This window comes from Sciurus vulgaris (genome assembly GCF_902686455.1).
Source record: "Sciurus vulgaris genome assembly, chromosome: 8".
NCBI classification, from domain to species: Eukaryota; Metazoa; Chordata; class Mammalia; order Rodentia; family Sciuridae; genus Sciurus; species Sciurus vulgaris.
The window spans coordinates 152617483-152643944 of NC_136468.1; the positions used below are offsets into that span (position 1 = coordinate 152617483).

The 26462-nt window shown below is 58.4% G+C and overlaps 1 protein-coding gene across 2 annotated transcripts in view; it reads left to right on the forward strand.

The window, feature by feature from the left end:
* The window catches only part of ADGRD1 (adhesion G protein-coupled receptor D1), a 102582-nt gene that overhangs the window by 63476 nt on the left and 12644 nt on the right, over window positions 1–26462 (forward strand). For both annotated transcript variants that reach the window (XM_079152483.1, XM_079152484.1), the window contains 6 exons: window positions 4849–4922; window positions 10830–10953; window positions 17206–17309; window positions 18180–18291; window positions 18581–18734; window positions 24291–24357. In XM_079152483.1, the coding sequence (XP_079008609.1) occupies window positions 4849–4922; window positions 10830–10953; window positions 17206–17309; window positions 18180–18291; window positions 18581–18734; window positions 24291–24357 (635 nt within the window). The remainder of the gene's footprint in view (window positions 1–4848; window positions 4923–10829; window positions 10954–17205; window positions 17310–18179; window positions 18292–18580; window positions 18735–24290; window positions 24358–26462) is intronic.

A 26462-nucleotide genomic window follows, 5' to 3' on the forward strand; every position in this document is an offset into this window, starting at 1 on the left:
GGCTACCAGAATGTGGGCAGAGTCCCCCAGGCTGGCAGTAGTGGGTGCTCAGCAAGGGGTGTGTGTGAGGTGGGCGGGGCAGGTGGACAAAGCAAGAAGCCCGGGGCAGAGGACGGCTCTGCAGAGGGCTGGGCCCCTGGCCCCAGGGAGTCTGGGCTGGACCCTGCTCCCAGGGTTTGAAGTGCCCATATGATACTCCTGGACCCGTGCTGAGAGGAGACTAGAAACCTGTGAAGGTGCAGGGGGCAGGGGCCGGAGGCCAGCCGAGCAGACTGCTGGGCGGGCAGGTGCCTGTATCTCTGCCCCAGCAGTGGACTGGACGGTGGGCACACGTGACCATAGGCAGCTTCTCCCATAGGCCACCTGCCTTGGGCCCTGTCCCCTTAAAGACCCCAAGAAGAGGAGCCAAGTGAGATGGACGGGGCCGGGGAAGGAGGTGGGATCAAGTTGGTGGGCGAGGCCACCACTGTTACCACCCTGTCCTGGGGTCCGGCGGGATGCTACCTGTGACTTGGGGCTGCTTCAGAGTGTTTCTCCTGTTGATGGGACCCTGCCCAGTGTCCTAGACCACAGCACTGGTGAACCCAGGGCACTGTGGCTACTGCCAGAAGTGGCAGGTGGAACTTGCTCAGGATGGTGGATGGTTGGTTTGGGGCCAGGGAAGGAGGTTGGGGGCCTTGAGGACAGGGCCTGTGGCCTGCCCAGGAACATCCCCTGGGTCACACTCTCACCTGGGCAGTACTGCCCCAGCCTCTGGCTGGTGCCACCTCATCCTCCTGGCCCTCCCGCCAGTTTCTGCTTCTCCTGGCTTCCTTCACCTCAACTCCCTCTGCAGGCTCCATCTCTGCAGCTCAATGCCATGTGCAGAGCCAGGGTGTGGGACCTGGCTCCCTTGTGTGGCATGCCTTCCTGAGTGCCTCGTAGCTGGGTGTCACCTGGGGCAGGCTGTTCTGTTCTGTTCCCAGGCAAGATGTTCTGATTCCACACCCCAGTAATTTCACGGCTCTCCCAGGGTCAGTGTCTCAAAGCATCAAAGCCATTTCCCCATATTTTGCTCACCTGGTCTCAGGTTTACAAGATGTATATGAACTGATTCAAGAATCAGGAGCCAGCAGGTGCCAACCCTGGGAAGCCCCGAGGAACACAGTTTAGAATCGCATTCACGCGGGAGGGTGGGTCTCTCCCCAGACCCCAGAGCCCACATGGGTCACAATCAGTCAGAGGCCTGAGCCCTGAGTCAGCTTTTCATCGCTGTGACCAAGAGACCTGACAGGAATAATGTTAGAGGAGGGCAAGTTTGCGTTGAGGCTCACAGCTTCAGCGGTCTCAGCCGTGGACAGTGGCTCCGTTGCTTTGCGCCTGAGATGTGACAGAACGTCATGGAGAAGAGCGTGGCGGAGGAAGGTGGCTCACAGCCACTCAGGCCAGTGCACATGCCCCAAGGCTCGGCCACAGTGCCAGCCTCTGCAGCACCCCACCTGCCACAGCCGCCACCCAGCTAGGCCTCCCCTGTGGACTGGTGTGCTGATTGGGTCCAGGCTCTCAGAACCCGCTCACCACCTCGGCCTGTGTGGCATCACCCTGGCGCGTCCCTGGTGGCTGTGGCCTCAGCTGACCTCAGCTCGAGCCTCCTCCGTGCCCGCATCTTGGGCTGCACCAGGGAGGGAAGGCAGTCAGGAACTAGGAGGCTGCTCGCTGGCACTGCAGCCAGCCTGGATTCTGAAGATGAGGACAGAGCAGGTCAGCCCCTCAGGAGGCCTTCTGTGCATCCTGTGGCTGGGACTTGTCTCGAGACTAGGAGAGTCCCTCAGCAGAGGGGCCCAGGAGGCTGTGGAGGGCCACTGGGCGGCTCCTGGACAGGTGGAAGGGCATGGGGTGCCATGTTCTGGGGCCCTGGGGTTGTCCGTAGATGACTTGGTCACATACTAGAAGTGGGCCCAGTGTGTGAACATCCTCAGCTCCCCAGGATTTTCCCGGATCCAGGATGGAGGAGGAGAGGGAGGACACTGCATGCGGGCAGGGGTTGTGGAGCAGAGACCCCTGGTCCTAGGGTCTCGTCTGCCCTAACCTTGTAGCCCCCGCCCTCAGGATGTCCCAGGTCAGCAGCCTGTTCTGTGCAGAGCTCAGCAGGGCCGCAGGTGTGGCTCTCAGGAGGGGCTCAGGCGAGTGTTACCTCCCTCCAGCCTCCAAGAAGACTCCGCAGGGGAGGGACAATGTCCCGTTGTCCAGCTCCCAGGGTGACCAGGGTCTTCTCCCTCACCCAGGCGTTCGGAGGGGACATGCTGTTGAAATGCTCTGTGGAGGGAAGCGTGGGCAGTGGCCAGCGGACTCCCCTGCTTCTCTGTCGCGGCCGCTGCATTCCCATGTTAAAAACATGCTGCCCCATCTGCTGGGAGCCCCAGTGCCTCCTCTTTTGGAGGCTAGCTGAGAGTCTTTGCTTCTGCTCAGCTGGACACCTTGGCCCAGGAGCTGGGCCTGGTATAGAACTGCGGACCAGAGAGCAGGGGCGTTCCTGCTGCGCCCTGGGACCTTGGCTCCGGACCTGAGGGAGGCTGCCGGCCCCCTTCAGACCTCACACGATGGCTTGCCTGCTGGCAGGCGTAGCTCTCCTTTGAAGAGTGATTAAGCTGGAGGGGCGCAGGACTTCCAGAGGCCTCTCCCTGTTTACAGGAACAGGCTGCTCCGCAGGGCTGAGCCACACAGGAGGAGAGGGAGGCGCCCGCCCGCGGAGACATGCCAGGTCTGGTCCTGGCTTCCCCAGCCACCGGCTTGCCGTAGAACCTTCTCCATGGCCCAGGTCACACAGGAGGGCTCCCCTGTCACGCAGCTACGTGGAGATTTGAGTCTGGAGCCGCCTCCAGGTTTTGCTCCCACTATGTGGGACGGGGCTCCGTTTCCCTGTGGCTGGGGTGCTGCAGGACACAGGCCGTCCTGCCTGAGTGTGGAGCCCACAGTGTGGAACCCTGGGAAGGCAGAGGACCGTGTGTCTCTGGCTCCCCAAAGCCGTGGAGTTAGCTGAGGGCTGGGAACCAGGTGGTTGGCCCACCAGAGCACCTGGCACTTGCAATCTCACGTTCCCAGGGTCAGAGCCGTGCTCTGAAGCCACCTCCTCCGAGCCAGGAGGGAGGCTGGGTGATCCCCCAGGTGGCCTTCGGTGGGCAGGTGCCTCAGACGTGTGGAGAGCCCTGTGGCCGGGATGAAGGAAGGCTTGGCTTTTTGGGGTTCCCACTGACCTGCAGACCTGAGGGCAGCTGCTCGGCCACCCAGTTTCGTGGTGGGTGGGTCAGCAGAGCCATTTCTCAGAGCGCAGGCTCTTCCTCTGGAACAAGGCGGTGCCAGCAAGAGTCCAGTTGTTCACTCCTGACCCCTCAGTTCTCTGCAGTGTGGCACGCGGTTAGCGTGGTGTGAATGAACGTCCCTTAGCGGTCAGTTCACCTGCCCGGGAGCTTGATTTTCACAGCAATCCGTGTGACAAGGTTTCCTGGGTGTCCCTGTAGTGCGAGGACATCAGGAACATAGCCCTGCCCTGGAAGCTGTTCTAGTGGAGGGTGGCAGAACATGACCTAGGGACATATAAGGTATGGGACCGGGACAGGGTCGATGCCATGGGAGGAAACAGGTCCCAGGGGCCAAGAGGAGAGCGGGCTGGGGCAGGAAGTGCCCATGTGAGAAGGTGAAGGGAGGCTTGGGAGCGTCGCCTCAGTCTTCGGAGGAACATTCTGGCTGGGGCCTGCAGAGTTCCCGGGCACCGGCAGTTTTGAGGGATCCTGCCATCTTATTAAAAGAACCCTGGGAAGTAGGGGGAAGCAGGGGGACTTTGCCAGAGCACCAGGGAGAGCAGGGCTGACACCACTGGCTCTCCCTGGGGCCGCCAGGCAGCCTTCTGAAGGGGACCACGGCCTGGCGTCTGGCTTTGCAGTAGTTGGAGGCGCTGCCTGGGGGGGCCATCCATCCTGCTGGGGCTCTCCTGATGGCCACAAGGTTAGGTGACCACGCGCCCGTGAGGGAGAAGGCACCTGCTGCCTGGTCCACACGGGGCAGAGTGGCTGGTCAGCCCGCAGAGGGAAGGGTCTCAGGAAGCAGTGAAGGCTCATGGTTGGTGGTACCTATGGGTCAGAGCCTGAGGTGCCAGGCAACCCAAGGAGAGGAAAGGTGCTCGACCTGATTCGGAATCGATCTGACACCTTGAGTCCTTGGAGCCAGACCACCTACAAGCAGCCTGGCTTTTCCCACTGAGGGGGTTTCCCTGGAGAAGCATAAATTGAGTTAGGGCCAGGCTGCTGCAGAACACCCCGAGCTGCCCCCAGGGGAGTCCCAGAAAGGACACACTCCCCAGAACAAGTGGTCCCACCCATCTGGCCACCTCTTCCTTCATCCATTCACCCAGCAAACAGTTAGTAGGCACCTGCTGTGTGCCAGGCACTCCAGCCCCTGGGCAGAGTGTGAGGACAGACTCAAGGGCATATCGGGGATATGCAATCAAGTGGATGACTGAAACATGCCACATGGGACCAATGCTGCAAACAGGAAATGGGAGGAATGGGCACAGGTGGGTGGCATTGCTTCGAGGGGGCAGGGACTCTCGTTTGAGCGGAGGCCTGGCAGGAGGGAAGCATGGTGGATTTGGAGAAAAGCATTTGGGGGCGGTCCCAGCCCCCCACTGGGAGTGCTGACTTGGGCTGGTGTGGGCAGAGGCGGCGTGGGTTGGGCCGGGGCTGGCCGCTGTAACCACCACAGGGAGGCGGTGGGGCGTCGGTGGCCATCCTCCGCCCCAGCCCAGGTGCTTTGGCTCGAGGGCTCGCCCCTCCCCCAGCCATGTCACAGGACGCCCATTTTCTTTCATTTCAGACTCAGAAGCAGCACATCGATGCCACCAATGCCAGCAACCGCGTCTTCCTGTACTGTGCCTTCCTGAACTTCAGGTACTGTCTGCAGGGGATGCCACGGTGGAGAGCGGGCAGGAGGGGGGAGGGAGGGCTATGGGGAGCCTGGACGGGGCATGGTGCCAAGTGGGCACGCTGTCCATGGCATGGGTCTGGAGCTGACATGGCTGCACGGTGGCACACACTGGAAGCACTCAAGACCTGGGCGAGACCCAGACAGGGCAGGGCAGTGTGCCCCTCCGAGCCCTCCGAGCACAGGGCTTGCTGTGCGTGGATTTCCCAGGACAAAGACTCTTAGAACCCACAGTGACCTTTAAACCAGTTCATCAGAGAGGCCATGGACCCAGATGGAGGAAACATTGTCCCCTTCCACAGAGTGTCAACAAAGGGGCCGGGGAGAGGAAATTGGGGTGCAGATCTTCACTGGCTGATGATGCAATTTTAGGGTTTTAATTTCAGTGTAGAAACTGAAGGAACTCAATAGCAAAAAAGCAAAGCAAACAAACCAAAACAGCAAATAACTTGATTTAAAAATGGGCAACAGATCTAAACAGACATTTTCCAAACGAAGAGAAGCAGATGGCCAACAGGTGTATGAAAAAGCGCTCCACACCACTAACCATCAGGGAGTGCCCACCCAGACTGCGAGGAGAGACCACTGCACCCCAGCAAGCATGCCAGAGGGTGTGCAGAGCAGGGAGCCTCACACCTGCCTACAGAAATGTGAATTCCTGTGGTCCTGGTGAAAATCAGCATGGCGCTTCCTCAGGAAATTAGAAACAGACCTGCTGTGTGACCCAGCTCCCCACCTCCCTGCACAGATGCAAAGGAAAGCCAGCCAGCATCCCAAGTTCACTGCAGCACCATTCAAATAGCCAGGAAGCACAGCCACCCACACACCGATCGACTAAAGAATGCACGGATCGAGACAATGTGGGATGCACACCCATGCAGGGGAAGGACACACAGGAGCCGCTGTGTTAAGCACATTGCACCTGTCCTTCCTGTGCATTTTCCCATTGTTGTTCATTACTATATGACAGATACTCAGAGAGATATGCACCTTTTAAGGTCCTGTTCTGCTTTGACAAATGGTTGTACCAGGACCGTAGCTGAGATCTAGAACAATGCCACACCCTCAAAGATCCCCACATCCTCCCCAAGTCCTTGTGACCCTGGCCCATCCTCTGTCCCGAGGTTCGGTCTCTGAAAGATTGCCGTGTGGTGGGCTAGTGCAGGCAACCTCGGGGTGCGTTAGCGCGGTTCAGTCTGCTGTCACATAGACGTGCACACTGCTGCAGGTCGGGCCGGGCTGGTGCTGCTGTCTGGTGCTCCCTGGACCGTGCATCATGCTTTCTCATCTGCTGTCCAGCTGGGGTGATCCTGGGTAAAGCCGAACCTCTTCCCAGGTTTGTGTCCTGGTGCCAGCTCCACTTGGCTGTGATGTGTTGCTCTTTTTGCATATTGCTGAATTGAATTTGCTTGGATTAATGATGATTTTTGTATCTCTGCTCATGAAGGAAATTGTTCTGCAGTTTTTTTGTTTTAAGAGGGCTTTGGTTTTAGTAGAGAAGTGATGATGTCTTTGTAAGGGGCACGTGTTGGAGTAGCTTGTGTAGAATCCACATTTCTCTCGTTGATAGGTCAGTGGAATTCACTGATGCTGTCATCGAAGCCTCAGTTTTCATTGTTGACAGGTTTTTAACTATATATTCAATTTATTTTATGGATACAGAACTACTTAGGCCATCTGCTTCTTTTTAAATGCGTTTTAGCAGTTAGCGCTTGTGAAGGATGCGTCCATTTCCTTGGAGCTGTTGGATTTGTGGCCCTGGTGGCCTGCGGTGTTCTCTGGGGACTTCCTCCTGCCTGGGTCCTGAGGCCCTCCCTCCTTCTTATGCCTATAATCTGTGTCTTCTTCTCTCATTCACTCTTACCAGAGGCTTGTCAATTTCATTGATTTTTTTCCCTATTATGTTTCTGTTGTCCATTTCTATGATTCCTTCTCTTTAACTTACTTCCAGATAAGTGATTTACCTCTAGTTACTTTGCTTTTCATTTTAAAATTTGTAAACATGAAGGTTTAAGTAAATGATAGGAGATCTTTAGTATTTTCTAGTAGAAACACATGATGCTATAGGTTTTCCTGGAAGCCCTCACTTATCGGCATCCCACAGATTTTGACATGTTGTTTTTATTTTTATTAAATTTAAAACATTTTGAAATTTTCCTGTGACTTGCTCCTCTACCTACATATTATTTTGAAATGTGTTGCTTAGTTTCCAAATAGTTGGGGATTTTCCAGTTACCTTTCTGCTACTGATTTCTTATTTTTTATGACTGAAAAATGTATTTTCTATGACTTCAATTTTTAAAATTCACTAAAAGCTGTTATACGACCATGATCTGTTAAATCTTGGTGAATATACCATGATTGAAAAAAGGTACTCTTCTCTGTTGAGCATTCCTTGCATGTTAATTAGGTCAGGCCGATGAATGTTCGCATGCGGTTCTTCTAACCCTTGTTATGCTACCGTCAGCTCATTCTGTCAGTCACAGGTGGCCCTCTGTGCCCGTCGGCTCTGGATCTGTGCAATCAACCTACTGTGGATCAAAAATATTTGGGAAAAATTGCATCTGTATCAAATATATACAGATTTTTCCTTGTTATTATTTCCTGAACAATGCAGTATAAAAATAATTCACATCGTGTTTACATGTAAGACTGGAGAAGTAATCAAGAGACTGTTTAAATGACTCAGGAGATGTGTCTAGGCCACCTGCAGATACAACACCACTTTGTACAAGGTTCTTGAGCATCCAGACACTGGTCTCCTGATCCAGGAGGGGGTGCAGAGGAGTGAAGGGGGTGTGGATCTTCAATGTTATGGCTCAAGGTACCATTTCTGTTAGATTTGTGCAATTTCCTTTGTTATATTTCGAAGCTCTGTTGGTAGGAACACAAGTTTGGTATTGTTACATCTTGGTACTGACCTCTTGTCGTTATGTAATGTCCTTGATTTGGAGATGGGACCCAGGGCCTCTCACATGCTAGGCAAGTGCTCTGCCCTGAGTCCCATCCCAACCCAGGGTCTTTCTTCCTCCTAGGACATGTGCTGTACTGAAGGCTACTCAGGCTGGTCCAGACAGCTGTTCCGACTTTTTGATTAGTGTCCTATGGGTGCTGTGTCATGTTTCTCCTATGTGCTGTGTCACACGTGTCCTAAGGGTGCCGAGTCACATCTCTCCCATATCTGCCCTTTTACCTTTATGCTATTCATGTAGTAGACTTAACATGGGTGTTTAGATTGCACATCACTGGGTCTTGCTTTTTAATCCAGTCCACATTCTCTTTCCAGTGGTGTATTTAGATGGTTTGCATTTACTGTGATCACCCATGTGGTTGTATCCCGAGCTGCCATTTCCCTGTGATCACCCATGTGCTTGTAGCATGAGCTGCCACTTCCCGGGGCCTTCCCCGTCTCCTGTCTGCCTTCCGCATCTCTTTCTGACCTGACGTGCATGGGCTCTGAGGTGCATTTTACTTCCTCTCTGCACTTCTCTCACATCTCCTTTGATGCCCTGCGCTTCGGCTGGCACGGAGAACGATCGTGTCGAGTCCCAGCATTCAGATGCCTCCTAAGGTGTTGGGACAGTCCCTCAGTCCCTCCTGCTGGGCCTGAGCGCTCCTCCTCCTCATGGCATCCTACAGGTGTCCTGAGGGCACCGAGCACGGCAGGCATTTCCACCCCAGACAATCTTCTTCTGCACAGCAAGTACAGATGAGACCGTGGTGACAGCGCGGGCCTCAGCGTCCAGCCGCTGTGTCTCCTGCAGACCCAGGCTCTGTCCAGCAGCGTGTTACCTAAGCCTCTCTTGTAGCACAGGGCTGCTGGCAGTGCGTTTGGGGATTATTTGTCTGGGAAACTATTCTCTTTTATTTTTGAAAGATATTTTCACTGGGCTTAGAATTCTGAGCCACGTTTTTTAGACTTGTACTCTAAGAAATTTATAAGTAATATATGAATACATTATTCCTTAAAAAAGTGAAACATTATTTTAAAAAAGCAACGTCCCCTTTACCTTCACGTCTGGTCCCGACTGCCTCTCCCTGCAGTGGTTACGACTGGGGAAGTTTTGGGGTGTGCCTTCTTTGTGTTCATAGGACTTAGTGGGGTGGTTCAGCCTGACATTCCGCGCCTCGCCCCGCCTCGTCTTGGCTTGGGTCCTGCCTCTGTTGGCTCGTATTTCTTTCTCTGTCTTTATATGCGTCACATTTTATTCATGCACCTACGTGAGTGCGCTCTGCCTGGGTGCCGCCTTCCTGGGCCGCAGGGTCTGGCATGTTCTTAGTGGGCTCCAGGATTGCTTGCCCGCTTCCGTGGCAGATTTACTTCTGCCCAACCAGAGCCGTCTTCCTGTTCCCACGCCTCCCTCGGGAGTGGGTCCTCACCCCGTGCGGAGGCGAGGTCGCTTGGGCTGATGAAGTCACGTCGTGCATTTTCGGCTTCGTTTGGGAGGGGCAGCTTTTGTGGTCTGCTTCCCTCCGCAGAGGCCAGTGTTCACCCCTGGCCATGCCTGGCCGCCCGCTCAGTGCTTGTTCATGGTCGGGTGGTCGGGCCACCTCCCATCTCCCATAGACAGACAGAGGGCCTCGCAGAACACAGTGGGCACTGGGAAAATCAGACCCAGCCTGAGCGGAGGGGCACAGGGCCCTCTTCCGTCCCTGCTTCCCAAACGTCAACGGGGTTTGGCTCCTCTCACTGGCGGGGGGAGCTCTGTCCCTGCTCTCTGCTCAGTACCTCCCACTCCTCAGGAGGGCAGCTCACTAATCAGAAGCCACCGTCCCTGCCTCTCAGTCGCCAGCCTCAGTACCACCTCTGAGCCACCTTGAACGCCCTTTCCCACCTCTCAGGTTCCACACACGGGTCACAAGTGCAGCGACCACAGGCTTCTTTGGGAAGTGTCGATGCTGTTGGCGTGTGCCTTGTGCGGGAACATGGCAGGGGAGGTGGGCACAGCTCCCGCTGCCCCACTCTGCTGCCACATGCCCTGCTGCAACCACGGTGGCACTGCAGTTGCAGCTGAGTGGGACACAGAGCCAGGCTTGAGCCCCTGCCTTGGCTGCAGGTTGGTCTCTGCTGGTTACGAGGTCACAACTACCAAGAGAACCATTTCAGAGTCCTGCTTGGAATCTGAAAACCAGTGCAGAGAGATCATCAGATCATCAGTACTGTCACCTGAGAAGGAACCAGCTGACCTGGGAGCACATTCGCTTCAAGAGGCTTTGGTCTAGGAGCTTCTGACTGGACTGTACTGTGTCCCATGCTGAGTCATTGTGGAAATGCAGATGTCCCGCCTGCCCTTTGCCTCTCATCCTGGGCTGTGGAGGTGCTGAGTCCGCCCTCTGTGATTTGTCCGTGGGTATTACCTGGTCTGTGGGAGCAGCCGCACTGTCTGCTTCCATGCTGCCTGTGCGGCTGTGGCACAGGTGTCTGCAGTGAGCCACGCCGACATTCCTGCTCACGCTGTACGGTGTCCCATCCTCATGTGCTCATTTGATATCCATGCTGAAGTTCCTGTCCACGTGTGTGGTGTCATCCTGATTGGCAGCTGGGCACATGCCCTCTGCAGATAGTTCGGCCATCTCCTGCATTTGGATGGTAGGCTGTGCACATTCCATTTTGCCCCGGGCATGGTCAGGCACAGTGCTCCCCTCCCATCCTGGGAGAGGCCCGTGCTCCCCGCGACCTTGGCAGCCCAGCGCTCCAAGCCCTGCGGCCTGGCCCTGGGAGCCCACTGATACGTGCTTTGTGCTCTGCATTCCTGGTGGGCAGGGCGAGTGCAGCAAGACCACAGGCCAGTGTGCAGAGTGCTGTTGCCCTCTGGGCCCTGATGAGGGTGCAGTGCTGCCTCCACTGACCACAGCTGCTGTGTCCTCCTCAGCTCCGGCGAAGGCGTCTGGTCGAGCCAGGGCTGTGTGCGCACGGAGGGGAACCTCACCTACTCAGTCTGCCACTGCACACACCTCACCAACTTCGCCATCCTTATGCAGGTGGTTCCGCTGCAGGTAAGAGCTGGCTCAGGAACCCTGGGGTCCTGCAAACACAGGGCCTCCCTCCTATTGGTCACCAGGTACTGCAGGCCGCAGGCGCCCTGCCAACAGACCAGCCTGTGAGGTCCTAGTCCCCGTCCTGTGAAACGGCGCACACACTGCACGTTTCCAGGCTGAGCCCCTCATAAGTGGAAAATTCACTGTGTCGGGGGCTAAAAGGGACATGGAGAGACGGGTCACCTGCCTGGAGGTGAGTGCTGTGGGAGCCCAGGGGCTGCCTCCAGGGAGATGTTCCTGGGATGAGGACATGAGCCCTGGCTCGCAAGGGGCCAGAGCCAACCAGCCGGCAGGCATTCTGCCAGCAGGCACTGCTTCCGGGCGCCTGTCTGAGTGGCAGTCCTGTGGGTGGGTGCTGAGCTCACTGGCTGCTGGGAGGCACTGGCGGAGCACCGGCTGGGAACCGCAGTGTCACACAGGCCACTGGCAGTGGAGGCAAAGCCTGTAGGGGGCAGTGCATCAGGGGCTACCCTCCTTTTGGTCCTATGGCCCCTGGTGAGGAGCCGTCATCCTGGCTATCAAAGGGGAGGGTTTGGGGACTTCCCAAGTCCCTCCTAACCAGGCAGAGCCTCCTCCTCCAGGTCCTCACACTGCAAACCAAGAAGAGTGTGCCTTCTCTGGGGCTGTCAGGGTCTGCTGGGTGGTAGCAGTGTGAGAGGGCACGGCCAGCAAGGCCCTGTGCTGTGATGCCCGGCTCGTCCAGAGGGAGGGAGGGGCTCAGTTCAAGAAGCAGCGGCCTGGAATCCAGTGCATTTATGGTCATGGATCTGCCACTTCTCAATATCAGTGACAGCAGGTTTAGAGTCTGTGGGTGTCTTTGTGGGAGCAAATCCATCTATTCATTGCCAGGAAGGGTTGACTTGAAAATGGTTTAAAATTATCCTTGCTAAAGATGAACACTCCCTCCAACATTGAAGAAATCAAGGCAGACGTCATGAGCAGATAGCAAACGCAAGGCTCGCTGACAGAAGTCACACAGCAGCCTACGTGGCCCTGCCTCCTCCGTGCTGAGCCACGTCTTCCTCTGTGCCCCAGCGCGCTCTGTCGGCTTCCGGGTTCATGGTGCGGGTCCCATGCAGGGGCCCGTGTCCCATCTCGCGGCCTCCCTCTCCCGGGCTCTCCGGGGCCTCTCCACAGCCACTTTCCTCCCTCAGCTTGTTTCAGAGGCTTCTTGAGCCCCTTTGAGCAATCCTGGCAGACAGCAGGTTCACCTGCGTGGTTCCTTAGACGGGGGGCTGGGGCTGGGAGTGGTGCTCCAGGCTGCTGTCTAGAAGGAGACCCGGGATGGTGCCCCGGGAGCTCCCCGGGTTTGGGTGTGTGAAATATGTGAAGGTGAATCCTGCCGTATGATTGCAAGAAAGATAAGGAAGCTGCCTGCGGCTGTTAGCACAGGGCAGGGGCTGTGGGCACAGGGGCTGGCAGTGCAGGCAGACTTGGGACCTGGGTCTCCTGTGTGTCTGTGAGGAGCCCATGATAGGCCTGGAAGAGCAAATCCGCAGCACTGTGAGCTGTCCCCAGGATCAGCTCCCAGGTGTGGCGGTTGAGAGCACCTGGTGCCCACTGCTCCTTCTTGCCTGGTGCACGGCACCTGCCCCATCTGCTTTGTGAGCCAGGTGTGAGCAAGTCAGCACCACCAGGAGGGGCTGGTATGCCCCCACACACTGGCATGGCCTGAACAGCTGACTATGCCCGTCACATCTGCTGGGCACAGGCAGGCATGTTGAGCTGCGTTTGCCCTGTCCCGAGAGGGGCCAGCAGGGAGGGACCCCCCACAGGGCCCGGGGGGTACACCGCCCAGTGCTCCAGTTGGAAGCAGGGGCTGCAGCTAACTTAGAGAAGGACTCTGTGGGAAGGAGAGGGAAGGAGGCCGGAGGGTGGGGGGCTGGCGTTGACCCCTGGAAACCACTGGCTCACCTCAGGGAATGACAGCCCAGTCTGCGTTGCCCCGTGTGCCCCCAGGGTTCACAGAACAGAAGTCCCCCAGGTTATCTGGCCCACCCCTGGGTTGCAGGAGCCCCAGAGGCCAATGCCCAGTGCCCGTTCTCTCAGGCAGCCCCAGCCCCAGTCTCACCCTGGGCTCCCCCCCAGTTTCCTTAGGAACCATGTGGGCACAGGCAGCTGCTCTGTGGCCCTGCACCAGCACAGGGTCACCTGGGAAGCTGTCCCAGCAAGCCCCCCAAGGGCAGCCACAGAAAGCGTGCCTCACCAGGACAGTCTGGCCAGTCCACAGGCTGACTTCCACTAGGGGACAGGTTTCCTTTAGTCCCTAATTAAAATTTAAAAAATTGTTTGTCAATATTTCAAAACCCAGATATGTTATCTAGAAGTTTGGACTTCTGATTTTAAAGGACAGAAGGCCTGGTCGCCCTGAGCTTCTGCTCCGATGGGAACAGCTGGAGCCACCCAGCCACAGCCCTGCAGGTGCATGTGGGCGAGCCCCGGCCCATCAGTGGTTTGCCTCATCACCTGCTCGTCAGAGACAGTGACACGCCGGCTTCCACCTGGGGACCTGCATGCTCCCAGGGCTGGGGTGGAACAGGAGACAGAGCTCCCTTTGCAGTGGGATTTTATCTAGAGCCTCTCTGGAGGCCCTGGGTTTGTGGTCTCTGACTCAGAGGGATCTGCGTCCTCAAACAAACCCCAGGCTTTTCTTGGCATTTCTAAATCTGCCTGCGGGTGGGAGAGGAAGGGCAGCTGGGCATTGGGGTGGGACAGCGCCACAGAGCCCTCCAGTCAGGCCCGTCCACACCCCGGCGGGCGGGGGAGCTGTACTCAGGGTCACCAGCAGGTGCTGACTGGGAGCGCTCGGCCTGCAGGGTGGGCAGTGACCTGGGAGTGTGCCAGGCTGCAAAGTGGTGCTGGGGCTGGGGCCACTATGAGAGCCACTCTCGTCCAGCGCGGCCGGGCTGCACGGCGACTGCCCAGGTCCACGGCAGTGTGCCCTGGCGCTCGGGGTGGGGTGTCTCAGCCTGTGTCAGGACTCTGGTGAGCCCCTCTGCTGCTGCTCTGTCCCCTCTGGGGCTGAAGCAACAGCCGCCCCCTCCACTGCTAGCCAGCCACAGACCTGGGTTCCGTCCCACCCTGGGCTGAGGCCCTGGCAGGGGCCTGCTGAGCCTCGGTTTCCCCGTCCATAGGGCAGCAGGGCTTTCCCTGTGGGCTATCTCGGGTCTCCCAGGCAGGAGGAGTGGGCACAGCCCAGACTGAGTACCCAGCCCAAGCACCCATCTCCCAACCTCTGGGGCTCCAAACCAGCCCCCTCCTGCTGCTACTGTTGGGGGAAAGGCAACCATTGCTTGGTTTATTCTAGAACCTTCAGAAACAAGAGTGCTCTGGAGCTGTGGGGGCTTGAGCCTTCTGCAGAGGAGAGTCACCACCTCCTCCAGGATGACCCCACCTGGGCATCCATCTCAGGAAGGAGCTGCCCTCAGAATCAGGGTCTCACTCCGCAAGGCTTGGTGGCCAGGTGTGGAGACAGGCCAGGCTGGGAGGGGTATCCCCGTCCTGGAGGGCCCAAAGCAGGCCAAGGGCCAGGCCTCGGCAGGGTGGGTCGCTCAGGGCTGGGAGGCTGAGAGGCTGGAAGTGCTGACTGGCTCTGGAGACACCTGTGCTGGGTGAGCACCAGCAGCCTGCCTTGTCTCAGAAGCTGGACGGCAGCAGTGGGGCCACCTCTGGGCCACCGGCGTAGGTCCCTCAGGGGCCTGGGGCTTGTTCCACAGCCCCTCTGTTCTTTGAACAAAGCATAGTGCAGCATGAAGATGGCTCGCTTCTTAAAAATGTGTCCAGGCGTCTTGATGGCACAGACCCACCAGGCCCAGGAGAGCCACCATGTGTGCCTCCACGGGGGCCTTGTGAGCTGGGACCACAGAGGGACATGCCGGCCAGCAAGAGCACCTGGCAGGGAGTCTGGCCCCATCCCTCACTGTCCATCTCCCACAGGCTGTGCAGGGACCCTAAGCATGGAGCAGAGGGCAGGACCAGTGGACAAAGGCCAGAGAGCAGTCCCGGCAGGCAGGGCACGCCCATCCCCTTCCTGGCCTGCCCTGCCCTGTGCTGCCCTTCTCTCCCCTCCACTTCTTAACAAGCTGCTTCTGCTGCCCCTGGGTAGCCTTGGCTTGGTGACCATCCTGGGTCTTAAGAGCAAAAGCATTTCCAGCTCCAACAGAGCCTCCCGGTGTGTCTCCTGAGGAGGTGGACTGATGCCCCAGGACAGGGACAACAAACTACCTGCAGCCTGGGGTGCCGCGGGGCAGGCTGGGTATCTGGGGGAGACTCTTCCCTTGGCCACTTGCCCTCCTCAGAGACAGTGGCCTCTCTACAGGGCCATGGAGGGACCCAGGACTGACCACTTCACCCCTGCTGCCCACCTGCACTTGGGCATCTCTCAGTCTCCCCTCAGCCGCCCTGTGTGCAGTTCAGCCAGGGGAAGCTGGGAAGCTGGCCTCTCGGAGTGGAGAGGTAAATCAGGAGCTGCTTCAAGGGAGAAGCCCCTGAAGCTCTGTGGGCGCAGGGGCGCCGGGACAGCTACAGCTGGAGCCGCGGGCCCCGCCGGAGGGCAGAGCCCAGGGTCAGGGCTCCTGGTGGAAAGCTGCAGCTCTGCGTGGGGGCTGCGAATCCAGCAGGAGGTGGAGCCTTAACACACGTGACCACTGCCCCAAAGCCACCTACAGCCCAGTGAGAAAAGAGCCATTGACCTCATCACCATGATGCCCGTCCCGGCTGACAGGGACCTGGCACCCAGCCAGCAGTGGTCAGCCTATGGTGCAGAACTGGGCAGGGGTTGGACCCAAGAACTCAAGGTCCAGGACATGACGGGTGCTCAGGACAAAGTGCCCCCATGTACCAGCTGGGAGAGGAGGACCCTGCCCTGGCTGGGCCGCTGAGGCCCTGAGGCAGGGCACATAGAGCCGCCCCTCATCCATGGCTGGGACCTGTGACTGGCAGCTCTGCACAGCTGTGAGTTTAAATGCACCCCGCTCAGCCTGCAGGTGCCCTGGGGACGCACCCCGCAGCACTCACGGACTGGACCCTGGGGAGGCCAGGTGTGTACCCTGCTTCCTGATGGCTCAGTTGTGAATCGCACACTTTAAGGTTGTGAATCTCGTGGGGTCCAGTCCTCTGGCACTATTCTGCTGCCTCCCACATGTTCCTTGTGACCCATGTCATTGCCTGACCTGCCCCTGGAGTTGGGCCTTGGGGCCCGCAGCACTTTCCTCCCATGGCTAGCAACGCGGCCCTCCGTGAGGTCCCCTTGCCCTCATCATGAGCCATGGTCGGGGGAAGGCCTCCAGAGCCCCCAGCAATGTCACAGGTGGGAGATGGAGGTGGGGACCCCCGGTGTCCTGGCCCCAGGGTGGGAGGGATCTTGGTGTGCGGTCTATGGCCTCTGGAAGTGACATCCATGAGGCGTTCAGGCCACAGGCAGCAGTCTTGGCCTGGAGCCTCAGGAGCAGCTGGGTAGCCAGGATGGGCCTGCTGCCGAGGGACCTTGGGCTTCCTAGAGCCCGGGGCCATTTGCCCTGAGGCTGCGCTGTGGGGTGACCTGTGCTGTCTTCACTTGCGCTCGGCCTGTTGTCTGAAAGGTGTCAGGTGCCCTGGAGGTGGGTGTGATGTCCACTGAGGAAGCAGGTGCCTCCTGCTGGTGCCAGAGCAGGAGGAACACGCAGGCCACTGCCCAGAGCTGGCTCTCTTCATGGGGTCAGGGTAGGGTGCAGAGTGGGCGCCAGCCCGCGACGGGGTCATAGCAAACCCACCTGGCCGGGCGTGAGTCTGCTCCCTTGGCGCCATAGTGTATGTGAATCCATTCTGCCGCTGGTGCCCCTGGAGCCCCTGGTGCCCTGAGGGGGGCGTGGCTGTCTCATTTCACAGCCAGAGGCCTGCAGCCCGCGTGGTCCCGGGACAGGCCGAGCTGGGCTTCAGCCCTGGCGGTCTGGCTCCTGACCTGCTCTTCACCTCTGTGGGTGTCCCAGCCCAGGCAGGCGGTGCAGGTCAGGGCAGGAGGGCGGGAGTTCTGCAGGTCCCGGGGCCCAGGGTTCTGAGTGGCAGCTGAGCAGCCTGTGGCACCCCAAGTGCTGGGCAGCCGGGGTTGCCGCTTTAGACTGCCCATGGGGGCAAGGACAGGCTCTGGGTGGGAACCAGGACTCGTGGCCAGCACCCTGTTCACAGGTTGGGCTCCTGGGACTTGGCCCTCTGCCCATGCCTCTGTTCCCACAGCTCACGCGCGGACACCAGGTGGCGCTGTCGTCCATCAGCTACATCGGCTGCTCTCTGTCCGTGCTCTGCCTGGCTGCCACGCTGGTCACCTTCGCTGCACTGTCGTGAGTCACCCTTTACCCAGTTACGGGAGGTCGGCAGCTTCACAGACGCGCCAATTTCCCAGCCCCACTGCATTTCCTCCTGGCGTTTGCAGTCACACAGGACAGCCCGGCCCCGCTGGGGCCCAGCTCTTCCTGGGCTGATGACCCTTACCCAATGCCTTGCGCCGTTGGATCTGCAGTGCAGGGGGTGCTGTGGAGTGGGGATCCCAGGCTTCAGCCACGCAGGAAGGCAAAGACCCCCCAGCCCAGACCCGGGCAAGAGCCACTGAGATCCCCACCAGGCAAGAGCAGGCTTGGGCATCTGTGTGGACTGCCTGCTCCTCGGCAGGCCACACCAGGCATGTGGTCAGCTTCTGAGGGCCTGACTGTGCCAAGACAGACAGGAACACATTGTGGGTGGATATTAGCAGAGGTCAACAGCAGAGGAAACCAGACATTCCCACAAGGCAGTTGCGTCAGGCACACGGGAAAGGTAAGCAGCTCAGGATAGGTGGTCAGGGAACTCTAAGAGGAGGCATCTGGGCCACCATGCAGAGCCCTACTTGGGAACAGCAGGTGCAAAGGCCCTGAGACTGGAGGGAGGGGTATAAACAGAGAAGGGGTACTGAGCCCTTGCAGTGGCAGGCTGGGGTCAGATGGTACAGGGCCATATGGGCTGTGAAAGGGGCCAGGATCCCAACTAAGAGCAATAGGCAGACATTAAGTGTCGGAGCAGGGAGTGACAACACTGGGCTGAACTTTGTAAAGACCTCCGAGTCTTCTCAGAGGATGGACACTGGGACCACTGTGGGAGCAGGGGGAGCCCTACCTGGGGAACGGGTGGCAGAGTGTGAGCTGGTGCTGGGACCTCATGCCCCACCTCTGCCCCAGCTCTGTCAGCACCATCAGGAACCAGCGCTACCACATCCATGCCAACCTGTCCTTTGCTGTCCTGGTGGCCCAAGTCCTGCTGCTCATCAGCTTCCACGCTGAGCCGGGCACGGTGAGTGGGCAGCAGCCCTCATGGTGGGGCATCCTGCTGCCCTGACCTCCTGGGTAGGCACATGGGATCTTCCTGGCAGTAGGGCTGGGCTCTGCAGGGAAATGGGAGGTCCTGCACCTGGGAGGGACTCAAGGCTGATTGGCAGCCCCAGGTACACACTACAGCCAAACCACAGGGACTAGAAAAGGGTCCCCCGGGGAGGAAAGGCGCCCGAGGCGGCTGCTGGAGGCCGAGCCGAGAGCAGAGCCCACACTCGCCTGCGAGTCTCACCTGTCTCCGCTGCCCCCAGATCCCCTGCCAAGTGCTGGCCACGCTCCTGCACTACTTCTTCCTGAGCGCCTTTGCGTGGATGCTGGTGGAAGGGCTGCACCTCTACAGCATGGTGGTCAAGGTCTTCGGCTCGGAGGACAGCAAGCACCTCTACTACTATGGGCTGGGTTGGGGTAGGTGGGCTGGGGTGTGTGGGGGACCCAGAGGGAGGTCGGGGGGACTTCCTCCCTGGTGCCTCCTGCGGCCAGGCGGAAAGAGCCCCGCTGGTCAAAGCGGAGCTCCCACATCTCCTGAAACACTCCCAGCGTTCCCAGCGTGCTGTCGGCTTGGAGGTCTTTGAGAGAATCCACGTTTGGTTTTACTGCCTTTCTGCGCTGTTTTCTTTTGTCATTCGTGTTAATTTCTGCTCTGACCTCACCCTTCCTCCCTCCTGCTACGTCCTGTTTGCTGGTGCAGTGGAGGGGCATCGGCCCAGCCCCTCTACCACAGGCGTCCGAGGGCCTTTCCCTCTGGGCACTGCTTTGGCTGCACCCATGTCTGCCTGTCCTGTTTCCTTTCGTCTGAGTCCTTTCTGATTCTCAAACATTTCTTCTTTGACCCCTTGCTGTTTGACCTCCACAGACTTGGGAATCTCCCGCCTTTTCCTGGGATTTCTACTCTTCTTGCCCTGGAATGGTGTGTGACTTTGGAGCGTGGGGAGTGTGTTGTGCAGCTGGTAATGACCTCTGCTGGGCGTGAGAGACGTGCTGGGGTTGGAGGGTCTCCACGCCCCGCAGGCCTGTCTGTCTCCTCGCTGACCAGGGAAAGCGGCTACTGGAGTTTCCACCTGCTGCGTTGGAACTTCTCCCTTCAGTTCTGTTGGGTTTCACTTCACATGTCTGGGGCTCTGCTCTGGGTCAGGGGCACAGCCTTGGCAGGACGGCAGCCCCAGGGCAACGGAGGCTGCCCTCGATGGTCCCGCCAAGCCCCTGCCTGTGTGGGTGTGGACATCGCAAGGCTGCCCTAAGTGCCAGCAGGTGGCTCTGCCATTCCCAGCAAAGGCCTAGGGCACGCCTCGCTCCACAGCCAGATCTGACTAAGCCACCTTTGCAGGGTGGCTCTGAGGCCAGTCTTGGAGGCACAGGCTCAGTGGTGTCCCTTGCCTGACTGTCCCTCCCTCTCCTCCCCAGTGTGGCTCAGCGTGGTGCTCTTGGACCTGCCTGCTTCCTCTTTCTCGTGTGCCCCACAGGCCCCATCCCTGTCCAGAGTGTGCCCTTGAGCCCCAACTCCCCTCACTCTTCCAACAAGCTGAAACCCACACAGAGCACTCAGGATTTTGTACCCTAATCACCTGCTTCTCTCCTGGAAAAATCCCCGAGGCATTGCTCTGGGCCAGGGGCAGGGGACTTAGCTTCTGATCTGCAGAGCTCGCCTCTGTCCTGTGAGCCGGCTGAGGTGGGAAGGGCGAGGGCCTGTGTTCCCAGCCAGCCTACCTGGGGTCCTGCACGCTGCAAGCTGATTGGAGGCTAGGAAGCCCCCCGAAGCTGCTGCTCCCTAGCTCAGAACTTCTAAGGCATGGAGTTGGGGGAGCAGGAGATGGGGTCTTGCCCTGGGCAGGGCCTGGGCTATGGCCTGTGGTGTCCTCACCTCTGGAGCCGTGCCTTCCTCCCGCAGGTCTGGTGGGGACGCAGGTGCTGGTGCTTCTTACCCAGAGCAGGGTTTTCCTGATGAACTTGCCTTCATGTGCCCTGTGCCTTAGCAGAAGACACAGCCTGAGGTGTTTAAGCTACTCAGTCAGTTCTCGCTGTGTTGCTGGTCGTGTGTCTGCAGAGCGTCCGTGCCTGGGTCTGGGAGTCCTCTTATCACAGATGCAGCCGGTGGGTTGGACTTGCCTGTCCTGGGGCGTCCTGGCAAGCACAGGGCCTGCTTCCTGTGAGGGTCGGGTTGGTGCCTGGCATTCTTGCCGTTGCCGTGAGGCATGGACCCAGCACTGGGGACCTGGTGCCTGATTTTGGTTTTCTCCAAATAGATTTAATTTTCGCAGCCCTCATCATGCAAAGAGGAGATTAAGCTTGTTTACTTTGTGCTTTGAATTGGCAAATGTAATTTATTTGAGGATGAAATGGAGTTAAATTATGCATCCCTCATGCCCTCCCCTGGGAACATGGAGCAGGGACGCGGGCACCGCCTCCCGACAGCTGCCGGCCCTGCAGGGAATCCCTGAGGTGTGTGTGGAGTCCCAGGCCCACCTTGCTGCTCCCACTGAAGGGTTGCAGTTTGCCCACACTGGCCCCAAGTCCAAATGTCTGGCACTCTCCACCCTCAGTGAGTCCAGTTCCAGGGTGACCAGCTCCTGCAGTCCTTCCTGACTCCCCAGGAGAGAATCACTTCTCTGACTCCTTAGCAAGGATTCAGAAGGTGATTGGCTAACCATCTGCAGTGTTCTAGGTTCTCTCGGGACAGAGTCATGCCATTTAGAGGCACACGCGTGTGCACGCATGTGCATAAGCCCCATCAAAGACAGAGGGGTGGAAGGGAAGGGTTGCAGAATGTGTCCCGAGAGAGGGGCCCAGTGAGTGGGGCTCCAGTGTTGGGTGTGGGAGTGTGTGAGAATCCAGTCAATCCAGCCTAGAGGGGTGCTTGGTTTTATCAAGCCGTTGGAGAAAAGTGAGTTATTTGCCAATACTTAAAAACTGAGGGACTTTGCATAAAATCACCACCTTCTTTTGAGGAAGGAGGAGGTCCACGCACACGGAGTTTGCCTTCCTGCTAGGCAACATGGGCTGCAGCTGTGCGTCTTCTAACGCTGGCGCCTGCGATCCCTGCAGGGTGAGTCTGTGGCCCGATGCAGGCTGTGTGCAAACAGCGCGGGTGCTCCCCCGGTCCCGCAGCCTCCATCTATCTTCCTGTCGACTTCCCCTTCGTTAATTTCATCAGGAGCCCGTGAGCTGTGTCCTTCATCCCACTCCAGCTCCTTGGCTTTGGGCCTAAGTAAAGGCAGTCTCCAGGCAGCGGGGCTCTCCCAGCCTCTGCATTAATTAAGGAGCTGGAGGCTGACCCAGAGCAGGAGAGGCCACACTGCAGGCGGAGTCCTTGGAGACAGAGGCTTCTTCCTGCACACTGTTCCTGGCCCTGTGCCAACCCGGGGGCAGCACCATGCTCTAAGCCTAGAGCTGAAGCAGGGCACAGGGTTGTCAAGTCGACCACCGTCCTTGAGGCTTGCTGGGGCCAGGTGCTCGCAGGGACTGTGAGGGGCACAGAGGTGAGTGAAATAGAATTGTCCCCAGGGAGTCTGGGGGAAGCCAGGAGAGGAGGTGAGGGTGAGCAGCGAAGCGTTTGCACCTTAGAGCAAGAGAGGATCTGATCACAGGCTCAGCAGGGGAAGAATGTCACCTGTCTTATTTTCCTTTATTGCAGCTCAGTCTCTCTTGTGAGACTGAGCCATTCAGTAATGCATTTATTCGATATTTGAAACAAAGTGTTTCAGGGGCAAGACTTCTTTCCAAGGTGTTTAATTTAAAAACAAACCAAACCCTTGTATCCCAAAAGGGGGCATGGAGCCCTCGCCACTGGAGGGCGCTGGATTGCTGCAGCCTGGAGACACGGAGGGCCTGTCCCGCTTCTCCAGCATAGAACCTGCCAGGAGGCAGCCAGGGGCCACACCCCCATGTCCCATCCCCTCCTTACTCCAGGAACTAGAGAGATGTGATTTCCTCATCAGAAACCTTGCACACCCTCTGGGGGAGGCCCAGGTGGGCAGGGAGCTGGTCCCTACAGAGGGTGGACAGAGGACACCCTGATGGGGCCGCTGCACCTGATCCCAGGCCCAGCTCCTGTGGCCGGCGCTCTGCTCTGAGATCCAAGCTATGTCGGTTCAAACAGGTACATGAGGGTTCTGCTCAGAGCTTAGCCGAGTGCAGAAGTGGCTGCCAGAGCAGATGCACCACAGCTTAGCTTGGCCAGTGCTGCCACGTGTGTTCTCTCCAGAGAGTCATAGGGCATGCTCACCTGGGACTCTGCCCAGCTTCCGAGGGAGGTGGGAGGCCAACTCCCCCGGGCTTAGGGTGAGCCGCTAAAAGCAGTCCAACACTGAGAGCTATAGGGATTGCCCATCCAGGTGTTTTTCCTTAGGTTTCCTGCTACCTCCACCTTTCCTGAACACCCTGATAGCTCTGTAAATCACTAAAAGCAATTAATTAGTCACACTTAGTCAATCTCGACTGACTTAGGCAAATGGGGAATCTAATGGCTTACATAATGAAAGAGGTCCAACGTGGTGAACCTCAGGCATGGCTTGATCCAGTCAAGATTTGCCCTCCTTGCCAGGTATGGTGGCACACGCCTATAATCCCAGTGACTCAGGAGTCTGAGACAGGAGGATCACAAGTTCCAAGTCAGCCTCAGCAACTTAGTGAGGCCCTGCCTCAAAACTAAAAGGGTGGGAGGCTAGGGATATAGCTCAGGGGCAGAGGACCCCTGGGTTAAATGCCCAGTACAAAAAAAAAAAAAAAAGGTTTGCCCTCCTTGACTTTCTCTAGTGGGTGCCTCAGCTCTACCCTTGTGGTGCCAAGGTGGCTGGGTGGATGCAGGTCCCACTGATGTCCTTGGCCTCCCAGTAGCCAGTGGGAGCTTTCACGGTGGTATCAAGGAAGTCCCTAGCTGAGTCTCATAGGTCCATCAGGGTCACATGCCCTGAACCAGTCACTGTGATCCAGGCATTGGATGTTCCTGCCGGCCCCTTGTGGGTCACCTGCTTCTAGAACCAGGGAGCAGCAGTCCCCTGGGCCACATGGATGGCTTCCTGAGCAGTGCTGACTGGAACATTGGCTGCTTGGGCACTGTGCCCGCCACATGCAGTTGGCCACCCAGGACTCCCAGGGCCAGTTGAGCTTGCTCCCTCCCCCACACCCTGTGGATCCTCACCAGGTCTCAGCTGGCACCATGATTCTGTCCCAGGATCCTATACACTGTAAGGTGCTCTGTCCATGATGCTCCTGAGGTGCAGTGCACTATAAGGGTGTGTGTCCGTCATCCCCCTGGAGCTCCAGTGCACTGTAAGGGCGTGTGCCCGTCATCCCCCTGGAGCTCCAGTGCACTGTAAGGGCGTGTGCCCGTCATCCCCCTGGAGCTGCAGTGCACTGTAAGGGCGTGTGCCTGTCATCCCCCTGGAGCTGCAGTGCACTGAAAGGGTGTCTGTCCGTCATCCTCCTGAGCTGCAGTGCACTGTAAGGGTGTGTGTCCGTCATCCCCCTGGAGCTGCAGTGCACTGTAAGGGTGTCTGTCCGTCATCCTCCTGAGCTGCAGTGGACTATAATGAGGTCTTTCCTGTGATCCTCCTGAGGTGCAGTACACTGTGGGGGTTCTGCCAATGTCTTCCAGGGGACACCAGTGCATTGTTTGGTTGGGCAGAAGTTCTGGCTTCTTCCTGCCTGATGCCAAGTGGCTCACCCTGTTGTAACAAAAGTGCCACGTGTCCCTCTGGGCTAGCTGCACCTGGGCTGAGAGCCTCAGATCAGGAGACCTGTGGGGCTTCCCTTCCTGTCAGTGCCAGGCCTCACCTGTCCCTGCACAGCCTCCTGGGCTTTCTGGCTAGAGGCTGCACAATGGAGTAAGGGGAGCACTGTGCCTGGCCTCCACGTGCACGTGCCTCCCTTGAGGGCAGGGGCTCTGTGCCCAGCATCAGCTGAAGTCCCTGGGTGTGACTGAGCACAGAGGCCACTCGGGCCGACAGGCACTCTGCCTCTTCACAGGGTCCCCGCTTCTCATCTGCATCATCACCATAGCATCCGCCATGGACAGTTACGGGACGCGTGACAAGTAAGTGTGGTGCCGTCCTGGAGTGTCTGAGTTGGAGGGCCCTCCGTGGTGAGGGCCTGGCCAGCATCCTGGGCCTCAGTGCCCTGCTGGCCTGGCTCTAGGGTGCACACTGTCTGCTGGCCCCAGGCCCTGGCAGTGCAAGAGGCCTGGACACAAGTAGTGCTGAGTGTCACAGTGCCCTGGGGTGGGATTGGGAGTGTCACAGCACCTCAGGGGTGGGATGGGGTAGTACCCTGTGGTAGGACGGGGGGTCACAGTCCCACTGGAGTCACAGCAGCCCCCAGGGGGTCGCAGCCAGCCCTCTGGGTGGGATGACAGCTAGTGGAAGTTATGATGGAATTTTTTTACCACTGCGGTCTTACCAGTTCTGGTCCCCCATGGGCCCGAGTTTGTGGCCCTGGAGCCCTTAGGTGGTTAGCAAGCCCACAGTATACAGTGAGTGCCCAGTAATTCACGGTGAATACACGCGTGTGCAGCGTGCGCCTGCTGATGTGCACAGGAGGTCCGAGCACCCCCTGCTCAGCAGGAGGGAGGGACTCTGGGCCCAGGCCTGTGTGGCCATCCGGCCCTGCTGCTGCTGGGTCCAGCTGAGCCAGGAGGAGGAGCGAGGAGCCAGGCGGCAGGTACTCACCTTCCAGCAACAGGGTTTCCCTTCCTCGGAGGAGGAGGGCTGGGGCTCGAGGGTCCCAGGGCTGAGCCTGTCCAGCCAGGCCCAGCTGCCAGTGGGTCAGGTGGCTGGAGGCAGCCTGAGCGTGTGGGGAGAGAAGGCAGGGGAAGGTTCCCAGGGCCCGGGAGGCAGAGCGTCAGTGAGTGGGGACGGGAAGCCTCTGCTCCAGTGCAGCCTGTGCCTCCAAGGCCTTGGAGGAGGCCAGAGGAGAGGACTAGAGGAGGCAGCAGGCTACGGGTGCCCGCCTCCATCCGCTGCCTCTAGAGGCACTAATGGCAGAAGAGCAACCTTGTCCAGCCACCTCGAGCACTCGAACTGCTCTGAGCTGCCTACAGTTCGCAGGTGCTGACCACTCACCCACCCGGCTCTGACGTCGGCCTCTCTCCCACCCTGAGCCAGGAGGCAGCCCGGCAAGGTTCAGGTCTCCCTGGGTTCCTGGATGGGACAAGTTGGGGGAGGTCAGGAGGTCCTACAAATGCACCATTCTGGGTGGAATGTTGGAAAGGGCAGAATTCCTGGGTGGTGCCGTCCCTCTCAGGAGCTGGGAACTGCCTCGAATACTAGGGACTGGCGCGTCCAGACAAGGCCTGTCCTCCCCAGGCTGTGTCCAGACATGCCTGGGCCTCGCACAGGGCTCTCAGCTGTTTGGGGATTTAGTGTCCCAGGGGCGGCTAGGGACAGGGCACCCCTGAGTCTTGAGGGTCACCTGGGCTTTCTGGGCCTCAGTTTCCTCATCTGTGGGATAGCAGTGATCACAGCCCCAGCCAAGGGGCCATAGGCTTGAATCAGACCATGTGGTTGCTGGGCTTTGCTGTGGGTGGGCTGGACCTGCTGTGAACTAAAGGCAGCCCGAGACGTTCACACCATGGGCCAGCGAGGACTGGGCCACACACCTGGCTAGGCCCCTGTCAGTGTGCTCAGTGTCCTGGGAACACTAGCTTCTGGGGACCAGAAAGATGACACTTCCCAGGAGTCTGAGGTTCTGGATACTCCACAGGGTCTGCAAAGACTTGGGACTCTAAGGAAGCTGGCTTTCTTGCCTGAGCCCCGGGGTCACATCGTGGAGGCAAGGAGGAATTTCACATCCTCAAACTGGACCTACCTCCCAGGACAATAGAGCAGTGGCCTGGAGAGTGTAGCTGACGGGCAGCCCCCAGCAAGCGGGCAGAGAAAGGTGCCCCATGGTGGCCATCCTTCTCTTAGCCCTCAGGAGGGCGCCTGCTGGGCCGGGGTTTGGAGTGCTCTGGAGGAGGCCAGTCCCTGGCAGAGGTTTGTCTATCTTGATGAAATGGAAACCCACTCTGGGCTGTGGCTAGACTCCTCAGAGGTTGCTGACCCAGTCTGCAGTCTGGAAAGTCCTCTCCAAGAATGAGACATGAGGTCATTGTGGATTAAAAAGTAATTGTGGGAATCAAGACTTAGGGCTGTGGCCCAGGAG